Here is an 11,328-nt window from a genome sequence, read left to right as displayed (position 1 = left end):
AGAGTCTAGATGACCTCTCGAAGAACTCTGGAACACTCTAGCTGGGAAATTGGGGAAGATTAATAGAGTGACCTGCAGCACCACAGGTGAAGATTAACAGGCTCATCATAGAGACACGGGGAACCTCCCCGCTTCCTAGACAGACCCGGAAGTGGCTTCAGGATCCAGTTTGACAGCTTTTAATCCAGAGCAGCTTGGGCAGCAGGCACCAGAGTCTGAGTCTGCTCTCTCGTCCGTGCATCTACAAGCCACGCTGTCGTCTGCCTCTTGTGAGTGGACTGGGGTTGTTAGGGTTATCGTCACCCTCTTCTGGGATGGCAGGGCAATCCTAAACGCACTTTGATCGGGCTTGTGACAGGAGTCGGCTGAGGGTAATGGGTGGCAGCCAGCAGAGGATGACAGAAAGTGAAAGTGATGGTTGAGGGTGACAGGTGGCATTTGAGAGTTACAAGTAGTGGTTGAAGATAATAGCTGATGGTTGAGGGTGACAAGTGTCAGCTGAGGATGACTGGTACCTCTGAAGGTGACAAGTGGCTGTTGAGGGTGGTAAGTGACATCTCTGAGATATGGTTGTGAGTAGCACCAACCTAGATGGTAGGGACATGTTCTCTCTGTTTCCAAGGCACTAGTTCAGTTGAGCCATCTAGAATGTCAAGTTCTTAGACACCAGCTCTCCTATTTTTCCTTCGGCTTTTTTTTAATTTAATTTTACAGACAGAAGACTCCATGCACAGCCTCCCACAGGCACCAGCCAGAATCAATTCAAAGCTTTCTTTAATATCACATGGGGAAGGGGAGAATGTGACACTCTCTCTTTGTGACAAAAGGTTTGGATTTCCCAATTACAGTAGCAAACTGAGGTGCCAATTAAAATGATTTTTTTAATAAAAAGTACATATTAGATATGTGTTAGACAAGGTGCATGAGTCATATTTAGAAGGAGCCACTGGAATGATGATGTGATTAGGGCTTGTCCCAACACCTGTGTTAGGCCCTAGATATTGAGGTTAAGAGTCAGCCAGAACTGAGTCAAGCTCTGAGTACAGCTGAGTACAGCTGCTTGATTTGGAGCAAGGTATCAGAACTCTTTTCCTCGTCTCTGAGAATCAGATGAGTCTAATTGCTGCCTCAGATTTGTGCTTAAGCATCAGTGGTATTACCTCTAAAATCCCGTGCCTGTAATAAATAACACGTGTAGCCATAGTTGCTGTGGTTTGTGTTGTAGGGAGGAGGAGGCAAGGGTTCAGGATCACAGAAATAGCTGATGTAAATCTAGGACCCGTAGTTCATGATTCCCAGTATAAGAACTTCAAGCCGGGTGTCGGTGGCGCACGCCTTTAATCCCAACACTCGGGAGGTAGAGGCAGGTGGATCTCTGTGAGTTCGAGGCCAGCCTGGTCTCCAGAGCGAGTGCCAGGATAGGCTCCAAAGCTACACAGAGAAACCCTGTCTCAGAAAAAAAAAGAAGAATAAAAAGAAAAAGAAGAACTTTAATGCTGTGCCACGCACCCCACTGTCTGGAAGTAGAAGAGGCAGCTTCTCCTTTGCCCTCCTGAGTCATTACAGAATGTGCTGGTTGTGAAGTCAGCATCGACTCTGTACCTATTGCTTCAGGCTATGGACTCTTCCCAGCCCTCTAGGGCTGCTGTGGTTGGGCCATTAGTGATGGAGTCAGATGTCCCTTGGCCCCAGTGGATACATGAATCTCTGTATCCACTCACCACCCATGGAACTGATCATTCTTTTATCACAGTTTATTCACCTGCAAACTGGTCCCTGCTAATTAGCACTGTCTCTTTAGGGCAGTGATGAGCACTCAATAACATAATTTATAAACAAGTTGTAGTACAGTGCCCGGCACATTAAGGGCTTATGAAATGGCGGGCTTATGAAATGAAGGGCAGTGGTAGGATGGAGCAGTAGGCACATCATCTCTGAGATGGAAGGAGGCATGAGAGTAGCACAGAAGTCAAGGGCTATTGTTAGTTGAAAAGCTGAGGGGGGCTCACCTCCTAGAGATTACTGTCTCCAGTCTACCAGATGCTCCTTGTTTCTGAAGATGGTTCTAGAGGAGTCTACATTTGCATATAGTTTCCGTGGTAATTTGAAAAACAGGTTGGTAATAGCAGTTATAAAATGGTTTGGTGTATGAGAGCATGGCTTAATCAATAAGACACATGCCATAAGGTGCTTATCATACAAGCATGAGGACCCGAGTTTGATCCCCCAGGTGGCATGTATGTGAAATCCAGTCCTGGGAAGGTGGAGACAGCCAAATCAAATCAGTAAGTACAGGCAGGCAGTGAGAGACCCTGTCTCAAAAAACAAACAAAACAAAACAAAAACCTGGGGCTGGAGCTGGCTCAGCAGTTAAGAGCACTTACTGCTCTTCCTGAAGACCTGGGTTCAGTTCCCAGGGGTTCACAACCCCGTGTAACTCCAGATGCGGGAGATTCAGTGTCTTCTTCTGGCTTCCATGGCACCTGCACATATATGGCAGAAACTCACACAAGCATACACAGTCGCGTACATTTTTCTTAAATGATAAAATAAAAAGCAAAGAAGGAGGAGAGGAAGAGGAGGAAGAAGGGTGGCTCCTGAGAAACAACTGTTAAGGGTGAGCTCTGACCTCCACATGCAGGTACAAAAAAAATCACTCCATTTCATTCCTTTTTCGTCAGTGCTGTAAAGAATCGTAAGTGCCTTTTGTGTAACAGATATCTAGATAAGAGGAGTGTGCATGCATGCGTGGGCGGCTGGAATAAAAGGCCTGCCCCACAGAGGTGATGACTGTTGCTGCCCACCAGCCTCCATTACATACAGTTCCGTCTATTCTGCCTTTAGAGTCTATACTTCCCCTCTCTTTCACATCAGGGATTCTCCCTGTCACTGATAGCTACATATTCATCTTTACTGCATTATATAACACAAATGATTCCTTTGCACACCCTTCATGGAACACACACAGCACCAGCTCATAAGCCCTGTCATCTCACATGTTTCCCAGGACCCAGGACCATAAGGACATTTGCCTCAGATAAGCACTTTTTCAAAAACTAAAGACACCTAATCACAAGGTTACGCCCCCTGGAGGTGTTTAATTTTCCTTGTGATGAATTGGGCAGGGGGTGGGGAGACTACTTTTTTTTTGAAACACACTCTCTCTAGCCCAGGATTTTTTTGAGACACAGTCTCCATAGCCTATGATGAACCTGAGGTAGTAATCCTCCTGCCTCTGGCTCTCTAGTGCTGGGATGATAGGTGGGTGTTTTATCTATATAAAAACAGGCTTTGGGTTTGTTTGTTTGTTTGTTTGTTTGTTTTTAACAGACTGGATTTGAACTCTCTAGCCTGAATGTCCTAGCTCTACCTTCAGAGAGCTGGGATTATAGGCTTGCACTGCTATGCCCTGTTAATACAGTGCTGGGGGCAGGAACCCAGGGCTCCCTACATGCTAGGTAAGCCTCTACCTACTGAGCCCCAACTCCAGGCCAGCTGCTGTTAACCAGGTTCTTTAGGCAACTTAGCTCAGTGGTTGAGTATTTGCCTAGCATACAAGGCCCTGGGTCCTCTCCTCAGCACTACAAAAACAAACGGCCCACATCTAGCATGAGGGCATCTTAAACTCTTCCTGCTTCAGGTGTCATTTGCCAGATGCTAATTATGTCTGCATTGAGTCGAGATGCCAAGGGGTGAGCGGCATCATGGCTTTGAACCATGGGGCTGGAGGAACAGTGTGCATAATCTTGGGTTTTTATTACTGATCCTTGGATTTAATTATGTCTTTGTAAATCTCAAACACTCCCAGTCATATTTCATTACTTTCTGCCTCTAACTCCCCTGTGAGATATCAACTGTTACCCTCGCTTTACCTTAGCATTATCAAGAGGTCAGGCAGATTTTAAACTTCTTTCTTTCTCCTGTTGGTAATTAAGATTCCTTTTCTTTTCCTTAATCATGTGCTTAACTTTAACCTGTTTCTGAGAAAATGACAGCCCGGGTCAGATGCTGCCTCCCCCATCCCAACAGAAAAGCAATTACTGAGCTAAGCTGCATTTTGGAAGAGCCTCCAAGCAGTTACCATCATCCAGTGTGACCCCAAGAGGAGTCAGATGGAAGCTAAGTCAAAAAAAAAAAAAAAACAGACGCTCTAAGTAGCTGGAAATGGGAAACGGATGGAGAGTCTTTCTCCTCCTGCTTTAGTCCTCAAGGGGATTTCCTGGGGGTTCTACGGAGTGTTTGCTGATTTCTCTCTCTGTCTCTCTCTGTCTCTCTCTGTCTCTCTCTGTCTCTCTCCCTCCCTCTCCCTCTCTCTCTCTCTCTCTCTCTCTCTCTCTCTCTCTCTCTCTCTCTGTGTGTGTGTGTGTGTGTGAGAGAGAGAGAGAGAGAGAGAGGGGGGGGGATCCTATTTGCCTGCCTTCCTGCCTGTCTGTCAGAGGATAACCTTGGATATCATTCTTCAGGTACTATTCATATTGTTTTTTAAGGCAGGATCTCTTACCAGAATCTAGAACTCTTCAGTTAGGCTAGGCCAGCTGACTAGAGAGCTTCACTCTACCTCCCAGCCCAGGCATCGCAAGTGCATGCCATGATGCCCAGCTATTTGTTCACATGGGGTCTAGGTATAAACTCAGATTCTTGTGCTTGCACGGCTAACACTTTACCAGCTGAGCATCTCCACAGGCTCCATAGACACAGCTCCAGGAATTGCTCCTCGATGGGAGTCAGAATCATCTTCCATGTTCCTGCAGCATTTTGCATGTGTGTCACTCAGAAAAGTGACTTTGTTTCACATTTGATCTTGTGTTATGACTTGCATTTTCAATGTCTCTTGTTCTCTAGGCTCCATCCCACCTGTGGCACCATGGTGGGGAGGTGGTGGAATCTTTGGGAGGTGGGACCCAGAGGAAGGACATTAGGTCATTGAGGGTGTTGCCCTTTAGGGAACTACACAGCCTCTTCCTCCCCTGCTTTGCCCCTGCACCCCCAGCACCTCATCATATGCCCCAAAACAACAGAGAAAACTGGCCATAGATTTATATTCCTGTAGCAGCTACAGGCCAGAATACAGCTCTCTTGAGAAGTCTCAGATGCTTATCTTGTTCTTTAGACATTGGCAGAAGTCTCTTTTCCCATAATAAGTGCCACAGTGCCAGAGCCCCATGTCACTGAGCCTGGCTTCTGTCTCATTCTGTAACTCCACACTTTTTAGGAAGTTAAAATGGTAGCATTAAACCTAATGGACTACAATGACACCTTGAGGCCCTGCTCATTTGTGTCTGTCACAGTTTTATTAAACTGGCTATGTTTTGTGTTGTTAAGGATTATCCAGAAGTTTAGCAACTATTTATTGGGAATCTGTCCATTTCTGGGTTCAGTGAAGGAATAGCCCAGTGGAAAAGGAAGGACCCCTTTCTCATGGAATTTTTATCCTAGAGGAAGGAGTGGGACAATTTAAAGGCACACAGTTAGCCTTGAAGAAGGTGGAGAAGCTGTAGAGTAAGGAGAGCAGAGATTGGTGAGCAGAAGCCTCTCTGAGGAAGGTCTTACTGCTGAGGAAGCTACAGCTGGCCAGAACCTGCCAGAGCCATTTGCCACACTGTGCTGAGAACAGGGCACACCAGGGAGCCTAGCATGGTGCTGGGAAAAGGAGATACACTGGGCTCAAGCACAGAGAGTCGATAGCAGAAGAGTGGACTGTTGAGCCAGGTCACGGAGGTAAAGGTTGGAAGTCTGGAAACAGCAGTCAGCTGTCCCCAGCATGAGGGATTAAGTCATGAAATGGTGTCACACAGCAGAATTGATGACATTTGTTGCCATGGCCACTCCAGTTCCAGGTGTGAGCATTCTATTTTCAGAAAGCAAGATGGGTGTGTGACTTGGTGGTAGAGCACATACATGTCTTGCATGTGTGAGAGCTGTGTTCTAACCCAAGCACTGCAAAAGATAAGATGGCTCAGAGGTTAAGAGCACTCACTGCTCTTCCAGAGGTCCCCCCAGATTAGATTCCCAGCACCCACATGGCTGCTTTCAAGCTGTCTTAACTCCTATTCAAGGGCATTTGACACCTTCTTCTAACCCTCACAGGTACTTCATGCACATGGCACACATGAGAACATGCCGGCAAAACTCTCATACACATAAAATAAAAATAAAGAAATACACAATATGTGTTAGAGATATTGTTAGAAGGTAATACATTAAAGAGGTGCTCATTCATGTCTTGGTCTTCACAAATTTTCTTGTGATCCAGTTAGCCTCACTGGCTAGAAACACAATTTCTAAAACATGATGACCTCTGTAACCCTGTGTCTTGAGAGTTCTAAGCATGGCTGAATAGGAAATAATGAATTGACACACATCAGCGCTTAGAAGAAAGGAAACAAGTAATGGCATCTATGGTATAAACCACACCATGTGGTGTGTTTGGGATATTTAGTCTACATTATCTCATCTTGTCTTTATAGGCATACAAGCTTGTCCTTGGCTCAACTTTTTGGATGAAGCCACAGGCTCAAAGCAAATTACTGATCTAAAGTCACACAACTGAAGAAAACCCAAACACCATCCACTTTCCCCCAAGTCCATGTTTCAGGGGTTAAGAGTATGGGCTCATGGTGTCAACTATCCATTGGTTATGCATGGGAGAGTTTTTTTTTTTTATTCTGGGCTGGAAAATAGAGTGACAATGGTACTTTTTTGGTAGAGGCAGGGGTGGCGGTAAGGGGGCTGTGTGATGCTAGTAGGGAGTGTCACAGCATATCTCTTTGTCTTCACTCTCTCTGCTATGTGCTGCTCCTTTTCTAGAAGCGTGAAGACATCCTGAAATAGAACAGCACATAGCTTACAGGAAAGTAAGGTTTAGAGAGAACAGGGTGTCTCAGCCAAGAAGTGAAGGGTGCAGCTAAAGTAGCAGAGGCGTGACTGGAGCTGCGTGTCTCAAAGTTTCTCCTACACTAACAGATTCTGTTGTTTGGGTTGGGTTTCTCAGTGCTGGCCATGTAACCGGAGATTCACACATGCTGGATACGTGTGCTACCACTGAGTAGCAAGCCAACCACCTTTTTCTTCTTGTTAGCTCAGAATCAAGATGGAACATGTTTATACAGGGTCATAATGTTGTTGAATCCTCTTGCAGGTCCAGTTGTCCCTTTGCTGTCTCCTATGGACTCCCCAAGGTTCTCAGAGGAAACCGTCCTCATAACAGGAGGAGGTGGATATTTTGGCTTCCGGTCAGTTCTTCTACAAAATATCCTCATGGGGTTATTTTACTGGATAGTTTTCAAGTCTCATGGGCTTTGACGTATCTGTATGGTGCTAAAACAGAAGCAAACTTGGGTGCTCACTGCTTAGACTTGAAAATCGAAAAGCACAGATTTATTCCACTTCAAGAAAAAATATTTTTAAAACCTGTAAATTGGGGCCTGATGATTATTCATTTCACCAAAGATATTTTTTAAGCCGTATTTGTTTCTTTTCTCATCACTGTGACCAAATACCTAACAAGAAGTAATTTAAGGCGGGGGGGGGGGGAGTTTAACTGGACTCAAGGTTCAAAGGGATGCAGACCCTCACAAGGGGAGGACATGGTAGAGGAGCGTGAGACAGCTGCTCATAGTGCCCCTGAAATTGGAAAGCAGAAAACCAACAGGAAGCTGGGTCTGTCTATCATACTCAAGGCCCGTCTCTGGTGGCCCACTTCCTCCAGCAAGGTTCCAACTCTTAAGATTCTATAAACTCCCAAAACAGCACCACTAGCTGGACACCAAATTCTCAATAGCCTGAGACCCTGGGAGATGCTTTTGCACTACAGTAGGCGTTCTGTCACAGAGACGCCGTTGTCATTTATGTTGTTGAGAGGATTCCTGGGTTGTTTTTTTTTTTTTCCCCAAAATTTAAATGAGACCTGTAGCAATGAATACATAAGATAGGTGACTCAGCATGAGTTAACAAGACTCGGGTGAGCCCTGCCTTATTGGCCAGTTATTTTATACACTTTCCCTAGACACCGCTGGAGGGTGGCCTGATCTAACACTGATCTTTCTCGCCTCAGCCTCGGCTGTGCTCTGAACCAGAAAGGAGTCCGTGTGATTCTGTTTGACATCAGCCAACCTGCTCAGAACCTTCCGGAGGGAATCAGGTTCATCCGTGGGGATATCTGTTGCCTCTCTGATGTGGAGATGGCCTTCCGGGACACTGACATTGCATGTGTGTTCCACGTCGCCTCTTATGGTATGTCTGGGAGGGAGCAACTGAACAAAACCCTGATTGAAGAGGTCAACGTGGGTGGCACAAACAACATCCTCCAGACCTGCCTGGAGAGAGGAGTGCCCAGGTTAGTTTACACAAGCACAGTCAACGTCGTCTTTGGAGGTCAAGTCATCAGAAATGGGGATGAGTCTCTTCCTTACCTGCCTCTTCACCTGCACCCAGATCACTACTCCCGGACCAAATCTATTGCAGAGAAGAAGGTGCTGGAAGCCGATGGCTCGGCCTTCAAGCAAGGCAATGGTGTCCTCAGAACCTGTGCACTAAGGCCAGCTGGTATCTATGGGGTGGGAGAGCAAAGGCACCTTCCCAGGATAGTGAGTTACATTGAGAGGGGCCTGTTCAGATTTATATTTGGGGATCCCAATAGCCTGGTTGAGTTTGTTCATGTGGACAACCTGGTGAAAGCTCACATTCTGGCCTCCGAGGCTCTAAAAGCTGACAAGGGCCATGTAGCCTCTGGGCAGCCCTATTTCATCTCAGATGGTAGGCCTGTGAATAACTTTGAATTCTTTCGGCCACTGGTTGAGGGCCTGGGCTACACATTCCCATCCATCCGCCTGCCATTCACCCTCATCTACTGCTTTGCTTTCCTAGTAGAGATGACCCATTTCATTCTGAGTAGGCTCTACAACTTCCAACCTTTTCTCACCCGCACTGAGGTGTATAAAACTGGTGTCACACATTACTTCAGCTTAGAGAAAGCCAAGAAAGAGCTAGGCTATGAGCCTCAGCCATTTGACCTGCAGGAGGTGGTAGAGTGGTTTAAAGTCCAAGGTCATGGCAGAAGGTCTGGAGGTCAAGACTCAGAGTTTATTCTGTGGGATGGAATTCTGGTCCTACTCTTGGCGCTATCTCTTCTTACCTGGTTCCCTCCTTCCACAGTTCTGAACTTATGAAGAGAAAACTACACATGGGAGCTGAGCCTACTGGTTTTCAAGAATGCAGGTTTTTAAAGATGTTTCATGTCTTCGAATTACTCCTTAGCAATGAGGTTTTTAAACCCCATGGCCAGGAATATGCTATTTCCTTATGAATTGTTGGTCAAGGATGGTCCTGAGGCTTCCAAAACAGTGTTGGCTGTTTCCAGTGTTCTTGGTTGCCCACCAGACCTAGATAGTAAGACCCTATTACAGAAGGCTCCATACACATTAACTGCAGCACATGAAAAAAATCAAGCTGGAACTGAAATGAACCCCTCCTCTTTGCTTGCTAGATTTCATTGTGCCAGAAGGTTCTGTGCAGACTTCTAGAGGAGAACAGTCTTACTCCTTTGTAGACCTTTCATACTGCACTACCAATGACAGGCAAAGTGTAACCCCTTGTGTAATAGTGGCATTAGGTCTGTTAGAAGAATACCAACTACTTCCTAATTGGATTGGAGACCTGTTCCACAGGAGAGATTTTGCCCCTGGTACTGTAAACCTGTCCAGATGCTCATGGCTAGAGAGATCATAGCCAAGTGGGGCCTACTACTGATATTTTGCTACATAGAGAAATTGTGCCTGTAAAACTGCTTTCTATATATTAATGTTTACACCCGTAGATTAGTGCTGCTCTCAGCTACGATCAGAGAAGCTTCTCTCTGTAACAGTCAGCAGTTATCATTCAGAGGCTCATAACTGGCCAGAGTGCTGAGAATAAGTGAGTGTTGAATGCTCATCTGTAGACAGGACATCTGTGTCACCCCCTCCAAGTCTCATGGGACTCAGCAGCAAAAGCGGTAGAAAAAATGCAAATGCTGGAGGAAGGGGGGAGTGCTGGGGAGTCTGTCTTCTGAGAGTGACATGACCACTGTCCTCATGAACTAACAGCAGCCATGATTGCCTTACCTAGACTGCACAAGATGGGGCCTATCACCATTCTGCCATGGGAGGGGAAGGAGCTCATGATATCTGCTCCTCCCTGAGGAGCTGAGGGCGATTGGTGGTTTCTTGGGATGGGAGAGAATTTCTCTAGTGGTATAGTCACTACAAAGATGCCCCATGCTCCTGTGAGCAATCGTAATGAAACTCTTTGGGACACACACACACAGAGAGAGAGAATGATCTAGAAAGGAATCTAATTGGGAAGAGGTAAGAGATCAACAGGAGTGGGACCAAAGAGGGTATAGAGGCGGATATGATCAAACTACATTTTATATGTGTGTGAGACTGTCATAATGAAACTCATCTATAATACATGCTAATAAAAAAGGGAAAAGGTGGATTCTTGGATTAAATATTCATTAATTTCCTCTGTCCCAACTGACCCTGTTGGGAGACAAGAAGACACAAAGATAAGTTTGAAGTTTGGTCTCTGTGCCCTTGAACCCTAGCTATGTGTAGCAGGAAGTCATCCTGAAGCCAGGGAAGGGCATTAGTTCGATTAGAAATTCTAACTTGGATATCTCAAAGATGAAGGCATGTTCACTTCATGCACTGTGTGTACATAAAACAGTAAAATTCAGATTTACATGCAATGGCCAACACTGAGACTTTGATTGTTTCCCTAGCAGGTCAATCTCAGGGGGCAGTGGCTACTACAGGGAGGAGCTAGCTGTCCATAGCATAGATTTTAGGATCTTCTAAACCCCCTGCCCTTTGTGGTACAAGGGCATCCCACCTGTGTGACCATGGGTCATATTTGTATTGAAGCAGAGAGAGTGACAGCCTACTGTATAGGACCCTTCTGAAGCTTAAACTAGACATTTACAGCACATGCATGCCCACTGTTAGCAGTATCATCCGCACAGTATCATCCGTACATTCCTTCTGAAGGGTCTTTTCCTGGAAATACTCTTTTTAGAGGGCCTAGTGTTATTGAACTTTCTGAAATGTCTTGGATGTTCCCCAAGAGCCCACAGCAGTGTGTGCTCAGTGCCTGTAACATTCCAGCATGTGGGAGTAGACTGGAGTTTAGGGCAAAGCTCAGATCTGATGGATAAGGGCAGTGCTCAAGCTCTCTGTGCTTTTAAGTTTGAAATCACACTGTAACTCCATTGCAGTGCTGCTTAATGGGGAGGGTGTGGGCTCTGAAGCAGCTTCCAACGAGGAGCAATGGCAGCATTGTCTGGCCACC

At 45.9% G+C, this 11,328-nt stretch overlaps 1 protein-coding gene across 1 annotated transcript; it reads left to right on the top strand.

Annotated features, from left to right (window-relative positions):
* Positions 1 to 7,164: 7,164 nt before the first annotated feature.
* Sdr42e1 (short chain dehydrogenase/reductase family 42E, member 1) lies at positions 7,165 to 9,167 on the top strand. The gene is made up of 2 exons (XM_035442136.1): positions 7,165 to 7,232; positions 8,054 to 9,167. Exons 1-2 carry the CDS (start codon positions 7,165 to 7,167, stop codon positions 9,165 to 9,167), a joined length of 1,182 nt encoding a protein of 393 aa, XP_035298027.1.
* The last annotated feature ends 2,161 nt before the right edge of the window (positions 9,168 to 11,328 follow it).

Source organism: Cricetulus griseus, chromosome 3 (assembly GCF_003668045.3).
Source record: "Cricetulus griseus strain 17A/GY chromosome 3, alternate assembly CriGri-PICRH-1.0, whole genome shotgun sequence".
NCBI lineage: Eukaryota > Metazoa > Chordata > Mammalia > Rodentia > Cricetidae > Cricetulus > Cricetulus griseus.
This window is presented reverse-complemented; position numbering and strand designations above follow the sequence as displayed.

What these genes read in the sequence shown, in the direction of transcription:
- Sdr42e1 (XM_035442136.1), top strand. Translation starts at nt 7,165, where the DNA reads ATGGACTCCCCAAGGTTCTCAGAGGAAACCGTCCTCATAACAGGAGGA. An exon ending in GGTGGATATTTTGGCTTCCG is followed by an intron (nt 7,233 to 8,053) that starts GTCAGTTCTTCT and finishes TTCTCGCCTCAG; the next exon opens with CCTCGGCTGTGCTCTGAACC.